The sequence below is a fragment of the Phocoena phocoena genome, chromosome 20 (assembly GCF_963924675.1).
Source record: "Phocoena phocoena chromosome 20, mPhoPho1.1, whole genome shotgun sequence".
Lineage (NCBI taxonomy): Eukaryota > Metazoa > Chordata > Mammalia > Artiodactyla > Phocoenidae > Phocoena > Phocoena phocoena.
The window spans coordinates 7,198,919-7,208,720 of record NC_089238.1 but is presented as its reverse complement, the minus strand read 5'-3'; the positions used below and the strand labels follow the sequence as shown (position 1 = coordinate 7,208,720).

The 9,802-nt window shown below is 46.0% G+C and overlaps 1 protein-coding gene across 1 annotated transcript; it reads left to right on the top strand.

Moving 5' to 3' along the window:
- Positions 1–145: 145 nt before the first annotated feature.
- On the top strand, positions 146–4,220 carry DKKL1 (dickkopf like acrosomal protein 1). The gene is made up of 5 exons (XM_065899304.1): positions 146–317; positions 817–991; positions 1,418–1,558; positions 1,680–1,772; positions 3,819–4,220. Exons 2-5 carry the CDS (start codon positions 836–838, stop codon positions 4,128–4,130), a joined length of 702 nt encoding a protein of 233 aa, XP_065755376.1. The 5' UTR covers positions 146–317; positions 817–835; the 3' UTR covers positions 4,131–4,220.
- The last annotated feature ends 5,582 nt before the right edge of the window (positions 4,221–9,802 follow it).

Genomic DNA, 9,802 nt, shown 5'->3' with positions numbered 1-9,802 from the left:
TCATGAGCAGAGAGAGCCTAGGAATGGAACTGAGGGCGCTAGGGGCAAGATCTGGGGCACAGAGGCGTGGCCTAGGTGCGGGGGCGTGGCTCTAAGACAGGGGCGGGGCCACCTGCGATTGCAGAGTGACTCCGGCACGATGGCCAGGATCAGAGAACAGGGGCAACACTGGGTCTCCAGTGCCGAGGTCAACCGACAGGAGCGTGGTCTGACTATGGGGGTGTGAACTTGAAATCAACGCCCGGCTCTGGCTCAAGGGGCGTGGCCCTTCCCTTAAGGGCGTGACTGTCCAATAGAGGGCTGGGCTCATGGGTGAGGTCAGCAAATGGGGGCGTGGTCAGACAATAGAGGCGAGTCTAGGCCTCGAGGAGCTCATTCAGCGCTCCAGGTATCCGGCCTGGGCTCGAGATCAGAACTGTTTGGATTTAACAGTCCGTGGACGGCCAGAGCCTGAGAGTCCGGTGGGTGACCAGGCTGTGGTCTAGTATAAAGGCGGGTCCCAGAAGAAGGGGCAGGGCGTGGGAGAAGGTGAGGAGGAGCGAGGTCTGAATACGAATGTGGGCGAAGAAGAGGAACGAGATCTGTAGTGTGAGGCAGGGCCCAGAAGAGACGGGCCTGAGGGGAGGGGAGGGGCCTGACACAATGGAGGAGGTTGGAGCAGAAGATAAGGGGCGGGGGGGCGGGGAATGGGCGGGGTGTGCGGAGTTCCTGGGCCAGGGATAGGAAGGAGTTGTTGTCTAGCGTGGGGGTGTGGGCACTTAGGGGACGGAGCCTTTATGGGGGGGCGGGGGGGCCTGACCCCTGACCTTGCCATAGCCTCCCGGCCCGCCCCGCAATGTGGCACCCGCTAGTCCTGTTGTTGCTGCTCCCCTCTGCCTCGGTGCCCCCCTCCACTGCAGCCGCGATTCGCGATGGTGACGCCCAGGAGAGCTCCTCGGGTTTTCTAGGTCTCCAGAGTCTACTCCAAGCCTTCACCCGGCTTCTCCTGAAAGTAAGCGCTGCCGTGTGTTGGGGAAAAGAAGAGGTACAGAGAAGAGGGACAGGGGCAGATGGTGACTGAGGGATGGAAGGGGTTCAGGGAGACAGTGGGAGACGGGTCGCGGCCAGATAGAAAGATAGAAAGAGGAGTCAAGGGACAGAGAGAGCGTGCAACAGGGAGACCGAGAGATAAGAAGAGAGGGAGGGAGACAGGCAGAGAGACACACAGACAGGCGGAGAGAGGGATGGGGACAGAGAGACAGAAGACAGATGGAGGCAGGAATAGGAAAGTAATGGGACAGATGGGAAAAGGAGGTGACCTGGTTAGGCCCTAAGGGTCAGAGGATGGAGAGAGAAGGGGATCCTGCCAAGGATCCTGCCAAGATGTCCTGGGGAGTCCGGAGGTCCAGCAGCTCATCAATTCCTCCCCCAGCCCCAGGATGACCTGCTGCGGGGCATGGACAGCTTCTTTTCTGCTCCTATGGACTTCCGGGGCCTCCCTAGGAACTACCACCAAGAAGAGAACCAGAAGCACAGGCTGGGAAACAAAACTCTCTCCAGCCACCTCCAGATTGACAAGGTGCCTATGCCAGGAAGTCCCTCCTGGAGTCTCCCTAAGATCCCTCATGCTGCAGTATCTGTCAGGGAGGAGGGCATAGGAGGAAAGAAGTTTTTTCTTACTCTTCTTTGGGTCCTCACAGGTGACCAACAACAAGACAGGAGAGGTGCTGATCTCTGAGAAGGTGGTGGCATCCATCGAGCCAGGAGAGGGGAGCTTGCAGGGTGACTGGAAGGTTAGGACACGCCCCCAGCAAAGTGTCCAAGCCCAAACACTTTCTGTAGTTTAGGAGGAAAAGATGAATTGACTCTCCCACTCCCTCTGTGCTGGACACCCTCTCTCTGGGCCTCAGTTTTATCATCTGTCAAAAGGGACTAACTAGCTCTCAGAAATGAGGTTTACAACCTCAGAGTACATCCTTGCTTGCTTCAAACCCCAGAGGGTTTTGTAAGCCAGACAGTGCTTTTCATTCCAAGTGTTTGGTAAGATTCACCCTCGTAAACCTCAAAGTGTGTTTTGATCTCAAAGTGCTCTGCAAACCTCCAAGAATTTTTTAATCTATCCCAAAGTGCTTGGTAAACCTCTCCCTTGTAAACATCAAAATGTGATTTTTAATAATTCCTAAGTACTTTATGAACCCCAAATGCTCTGTGTATCTCACCTTCGTAAACCTCTAAGAGTGATTCTAATCACAAAGTGCTTATTTTTTGATCCTAAAATGTTGTAAGAACACTCAAGTGCTTGGCCAACCCACATGGTTCTCCCACACACACTCCCAGTTTTTTATTTTAAAGATTTCAAATCTACAGAAAAGTTGCAAAAACAATAGTACCATAAACCTGTATCCACTTTTCCACAGAGCAGGGTTTCACAACATCAGCACCATTGGCATTTGGGGCTGGATAATTTTTTGTTGTAGGGGGCTGTCCCGTGCCCTATACGATGTTTAGCAGCATCCCTGCCTCTACCCACTAGACGGAAGTAGCACCCACACCCACTCCAGTTGTGACAACCAAAAATGTCTCCAGACTTGGGTTGAAAACCACTGGCCTAGTTTCACCACTTGTTAACATTTTACCATACTGACTTTCTTTTTACTTTTTTATTTTTGAACCATATGACAGTAAATTATTGACATCATGACACTTCACCCCTAAATCCTTCAGCAGATATCTCCTAAGAATAACGCATTCGCTTGTGTGTTACCGTAGTCCCATTTTTACACCCAAGAAATCAGACTATTATCTCTGTATTAGTTTGCTAGGGCTGCCGTAATAAAGTCCCACAGATTGGGTGGCTTAAACAACAGACGTGTATTGTCTCACGGTTCTGGAGGCTAGATGTCCAAGATCAAGGTGTCAGCAGGGTTGGTTCCTTCAGAGGGCTGTTGGGGAAAATCTGTTCCATTCCTCTTCCCTAGCTTCTGGTGGTTTGCTGACAATTCTTTAGCATTCCTTGGCAGGTTGAGGCATCAGCCCCATCTCTGCCTTCATCTTTGCATGGGGTTGTCCCTATGTGCATTTCTATGTCCAGATTTCCCCTTTGCATAAGAACACCAGTCAGATTAGAGCCCACTCTAATGACCTCATCTTAACTAATGAAAACTACATAGTGACCCTATTTCCAAACGAGATTACATTCTGAGCTACTAGGGTCCTAATGGACCTCAACATATGAATTGGAGAGTGGGGGAGACACAATTCAACCTGTAACCATCTCCTATGGGGCTTCCCAAACCTCAACATACTGAAATGTAGACTCTTGATTCAGTAGGTCTGGATGGGGTAGGGCCCGCTCATTTGCATGTCTAACAAGCCCCCAAGTGATGCTGACGCTGCTGGTCCACAACCCTCACTTTGAGTAGCAAGGACCGAACAGACATTGAAATGTCCCTGCTGGACCAAAAGCTGTCCACAAGAGCTGATGTGATTGATGTTTGATCCAGGATTCAGTCAAGGATCACGTGTTGCAACTGTAGTCATGATTCTTTAATCCCAAAGTGCTTTGTACATTTCAAACTGCTTTCTAAACCTCGGGGAATGCTTAATCCTAAAGTGCTTCTGAAACCTCCAAAATGTGTTTTCAAACCCAGAGTATTCTATAAACCTCAGAGTATTTTTAATTCTAAAGCGCTTATAAACCCGAGTGTTTTGTAAACTGCAGGGTGAGCTTTTAATTCCCAAAGCCCCCCATAGGTGGCAAAGTGAGTTGAGTATGCCAGGGGAGCACCTTGAGGCTGTCACTTGGAGTTTGAGAGGGTCTCCTTGTCCCTCTTCACCAGGTACCCAAGATAGAGGAGAAGGAGGCCCTGGTGCCTGTCCCAAAGGCCGTGGACAGCTTCCACCCAGAACCCCACCCCCGAATGGCCTTCTGGATCATGAAGCTGCCACGGCGGAGGTCCCACCAGGATGCCCAGGAGAGCGACCACTGGCTCAGTGAGAAGCAACACCGCCTGCAGGCCATCCGGGATGGGCTCCGAGAGGGGACCCGCGAGGACGTCCTCGAACAGGGGACCCAGAGCTCCTCTCATGCCAGGCTGCCTGCCCGCAAGACCCACTTCCTGTATATCCTCAGGCCCTCCCAGCAGTTATAGTGGGGGGACCAGGGAACACCTGCATGTACCCCCCCACCAGACCCCACCCCAGGCACCATATGGAAATTAAACTTTTTCTTACATCCAGCAGCACTGTCTCCTTTGGATATCTGTCCTCAGGCCTCAGCCAGCCAAGCCATGGCAAGTCCCCCCAGCCTTAACCTTCAGCATGACATCTGGCTGAGATGTTAGTTCCTGCCAATGTCTCTGTGTTGTTTTCTCATTCAGACGCCATCTGTCTTCTGACTGAGCAACTCTGTGACCTCCAGCCCCATCAGTATCCTCAGTCCCCATCCCTGTCACCTCCAGCTCTGTCTGCCCTCCAGCTCCCAGCTCTTTCACTCGAGTCCTGTCTGTCCATTCTGCCCTTGCATTAGTTTCCTGTTACTGCCGCAAAAAATGACCGCTAATGTAGCAACTTAAAACAACACAAATGTATCCTCTCACTGGTCTATAGGTCAGAAATCCAGGATGGCTGGGCTGGTCCTCTGTGCAGGTATCACAAGGGCAACATCAAGGTGTTAGCCAGCGGGGTTCTTACCTGGAGGCTCTGGGACAGCTCTGCTTGGAAGATCATTCAGGTTGTTGGCACAATCAAGTCCCTTGGGGTTGAACCGAGGTCCCTGCTTCCTTGCTGGCTGTCACCTGGGCCACCCACACTTAGTTCCTAGGGGTCTCCCTCCGGTTTTGCATGTGGATCCCATACTTCAAATCGCACACGTGGAATCTCTCTGTATTTCCCTTCTGCCCCATCTCCCTTATGTGTTCCTCTTCCTCTTCCAGCAGGAGAGAGTTCTCTGCCTTGAAGGGCTCATGGGATTGGATTGAGCCCACCTGGACAACATATTAAACAGGTTCCATGAATTAGACAGGGGCCATCTTTGGGAGGCCATTATTCTGTCCAGACCCTGTCACGTCCAGCCCCCAAGTCTGTGTTTCCAGCCCCATCTCTGTTACATCCACCTGTCTCCATTCTCTCATCTTTGTCTTTTCATTCCCATTCATTCTCAATTTACATGCTGACTCCATCTCGAATTGCTCTGTGTCTCTCTCCCTTTGTCCCTCTGTCTGTCCCTCCATGAGCGTCACCTCAGACTCTAACTCTGCAAGCCAGGCCTGCTGCCTCAGCCAAACCTGGAAGCTCAGAGACCCTGTCTTGGGTGCCCTGCCACTGTGCCCCCATCTCCCATCCTCAGAGCACCCCCCTATTCCCTCCAAGACCCCTCTCTCAAGACCCACCTTTGACGGAGTTCCCTGGCGGTCCAGTGGTCAGGACTCCACACTTCCACTGCAGGGGGCACAGGTTCGATCCCTCACTGGGGAACTAGGATCCCGTACGCCATGCTGTGGGGGCAAAAAAAAAAATTGAGAAGGCACATGAGGGTCTTCATGGTGCTGCGTCTTGTAGGGGTGCAGACACAACATGCAATTTCTCCCTCGAAGCCCGGGTTCAGGGTTGGATCACCCCACAGAGAGACTCAGCACATTCAGGAAACTAGCAATGTGTGGGCATAAATAAAAGAGAACTTCCTTTTGAAAAAAAATAGGTTTTTGATTATTCCAAAAAAGCATCAATATGTCCTCATGGAGAATATCAGAACTTGACTGGCCTTTCCATACCTTCTCTCCCCACCCCCCCAGTCCCATTCACTTTCCCACCATTGACACTATTTCTTGTGTTTTTGGTAAGTGTATTAGTCAGCTAGGACCGCCATAAGAAAAACCACAGACTGGGTGACTTAAACAACAGAATTTTATTTTCTCACAGTTCTGGAGGTAGAAGTCTGAGATCAAGGTGTCGGCCAGTTAGGTGTCTTCTGAGGCCTCTCTCCCTGGCCATCTTTTCTTTGTGTCTTCACGTGGTCTTTTCTCATGCACGCACATGTCTGCGTCCAAATTTCCTCCTCTTGTAAGGACATCAGTCATACTGGATTAGGGCCCATCTTAGAGACCTCCTCTTAATTTAATAATCTCTTTGAAGATCTGTCTCCAAATATGATTGTATTCTGAAGTATCAGTGGGTAGGGCTTCAACATATGAATTTTTGGGAGGACACACATCAGCTTCTAACAGTACATATTCTTGCTAAATATGATCATTCCTTTTTATGCATGTATTTGTAATTTCCATAGGTGGTATTACACACGTCATTCTTATGGGGCTTTTTTTTTTTTAGCACCTTCTTTAAGACTCCTCCATATCGCATTGGTACATCCAATATCCATCCAATCCACTGAATGAATTCCATGGTCAGTCTTCACCACATGTAACCTTTCCACACTCTCAGTGATGCACAACTGAGTTGCTTCTGACTTCTCACCATGACAAATAATGCTACAGTAGACATTAGTATATATGTCCCCCTGTGGTCCAGAAGGAGGGCAGGAGGGATCTGGGGAGCTATAACCAGAAAAGAATTGCTGGGTTGTAGGGGATGCATCTACCTATTTTGATTAGGTAAAACGTTCTGACAAGTCTACTCCCTCTAGCAGTCCATGGGGATTCCATAACCTTAACCACACCTGGCATCTGGGGAAATCGATGTTTCCCTGTCTGTAGATCAATAGAAGTATGCATCCATAGGTGATCCAGATACTGGCATTATCAGACACAGACCTTAAGGTAACTATGATTAATATGCTCCAAAAAATAGATGAAAAGATGGAGAATTTCATCAGAGAACCGGAACCTAAAAAGTGGGGGGGAGGAGATGGAATCCAGTGTAAATTTTAGAACTTATAAATAAATTAAAAATTCAGCAGATGGGTTTTACAGCAGATTAGACACAGTGGGAAAGAAGTCAGTAGAAATAGCCAGACTGAATCAGTGAAAAAGGATGGAAAATATACAAAAGACATATGAGACATACTGGTCATGGTGAAAAAGCCTTTCAAACATATACTGAAGTCCTAGAAGTAGAGAGAAAAGAGAAAGAGTACTAAGCAACATTTGAAGAGACACTAGCCAAGAATTTTACAAAGTTGATGAGACATCAACTCACAGATTCAAGCTTTAGGAACCCCAAGCAGAATAAACACCAAGAAACCACACTTAGGCATATCACATTAAAACCTATGAAAACCTAAAACAACAACAAATCTTGAAAGCAGCCAAAGGAAAAGGACACTTTACTTCAAAGAGGAAATAAGACAGACAGCTGACTTGTAAATAGGAAAAAAAAATGGAAGTCAGAAAACAATTCAATGACACAGTCAAAAGGCTGAAAGAAAGCCATCGTCAATCTAGAATATCATACCCAGTGAAAACATCCTTCAAAAGTAATGGCAAAGGGACTTCCCCGGTGGTCCAGTGGTAAAGAATCCACCTTCCAATGCAGGCAACACGGGTTCAATCCCTGGTTGGGGAACTAGGTTCCCACACGCTCCAGGGCAGCTAAGCCCACGCATCACAACTACTGAGCTCGCACGCCTCAATGAGAGAGCCCACACGCCACAACTAGGACTCAATGCAGCCAAAAAAAAAAAAAAAAAAGTAATGGGAAAATAAAGACATTTTTTTCAGACAAACTGAAACGAAACATTTATCAGCAGCAGTCCTGCACAGAAAGAAATGCTAGAGTTTGTCAGGTAGGAGGAAATGCCTCCAGATGAAAGTTCGGTAATGAGGGGGGATATAAAGAACCCTGAGGTAAGTATGTGCCAAATCTAAATGAATACTGACTGCTTAGCACAATAACAATAATATCTTGTGGAATTTAAAATATATGCAGAATTAAAATGAACAACAGGGAATTCCTGTGGTTAGGACTCGGTGCTCTCACTGCCAAGGGCCCAGGTTCAATCCCCTGTCGGGGAACTAAGATCCCACAAGCTGCTCGGTGCAGCCAAAATAAATAAATTAATTAAATAAATAAAAGGCAAGACAACAGGCAGGAGGAGCTAAATGGAATTAAAGTGTCGTTAGGTCCTCACGTAGTCCAAGAAATGATAAAAGTACTAATTTAAAGTAGAACTCTAATAAGCCAAGGATGCCTATGGTAGTCTCTAGGAAAACCACCAAAAAAAGAATAAAAGAACATAGCCGTAAACATAACAGAAGAAGAAGAATAAAACATAACAGAAGAGAAACAAAAAACTTGACTAATATAAAAGAAAGCCAGAAAAGAAGAGAATACACAGAACAGATTAGATGGGGGAAATATATAACAAATAGCAAAATGGTAGATCTAAAGAAAAATATCAGTATTACATTAAAACTAAATGGAACTTTATCAGAATTGTTCCGTTAAGACTCGTGCATTTTAACACATGTAAAGTTTACCTGAAAATAAGAAACGTTAAAAAAAATAAATAACAATATAAAGTGGGATGAGGGTACAGGTATAAATAAGAGAATGGCAGAATGCTGACCATTGTTAAAGCTGGGTGTTGGATACATGGGGCTTTGTTCTGCTCACTTTGTATATATTTGAGGTTTTTTCAAAATGAAGGGTTTTTTTTTAAGTAACTGGAACTAAATACTCCCAATAAAGGCAAAGATTTCCTGATCTACAACTATGCAACCGTATAGCTGAATTTCACAACAATTGAGCAAAAGAACCAGATCACAAAAGAGTACATACTATATGGTTCCACTTATACGGAGTATGAAAACAAGCAAAAGTAATCTATGCTGTTAGCAACAAGGGTAGGAGGTACCCTTGGGGAGACTGCTGGTGCTGTGTCTGGGTGGACAAGGGTCTAGAGTTATTAACTTTTGTCCTTCCTGGTAGAGAGGGGAGAGGGAACACCTTTACAAATTTATATCCATGGGGATTCCCTGGTGGTCCAGTGGTTAGGACTCCGACTTTCCACTGCAGGGGACATGGGTTCCATCCCTTGTCAGGGAACAAAGATCCCGCAAGCCACATGGTGCAGTCAAAAGACAAACAAACAAACAAAACAAATTTATATCCAGCTTTTAGGCAAATAGGGAAGGGCAAAGAGCTTTTCTTGTATCTGCTTCTTCTCAATTGTGTTCAGTTCAAAATGATCCTTATGCCATAGTTGGATATTTTGGGGTGGCATATTCTGCTACCCTTCACTGTATATAAGATTAATATACCCTAATCAATTATATTCCTAAACATTAGGAACACAAAGATTTTTAATGCAATTTTTAAAAATATGATTTGCATTAGCAAAACAAACAAAATACCTAGGAATAAACCTAACAAAAGATTTGCTAGATCTCTGACATTACTGAGAGTAATTAAAGAAAATCTGGATAAATAATTCATAGTAACAGTATACATAATTGCCAAAAAGCAGAAACAACCCAATGTCCATCGAGAGTAAAACGATTCAGTCGTAGCGTATTCATACAATGGAATATTACACAGCAGTGAAATAAATGACCTACTGCTCCATGATGAATTCTATAAATATAACATTGAGCAAAAGAGGCCATAATTCAAGGCGGTTACCTTTGGGGGGTAATGATTAAGAGGAAGTGTGAAGATTTCTGGGCTGCAGGCAATACTCTCTTTTTTTATATGGATGGTTTCATTAATGTAATACTCTATAAAAATTTAATTGAGGCATAACTTAAGATTTAGCACTTTATGTATAACTACATTATAAAATGGTTTTTTAATTATTTTAGGTTTTACAGAATTATTTTCCTCAAAAAAAGGAAAAAAACAAGAAATACTGAAGGAATAAAATGAAAGA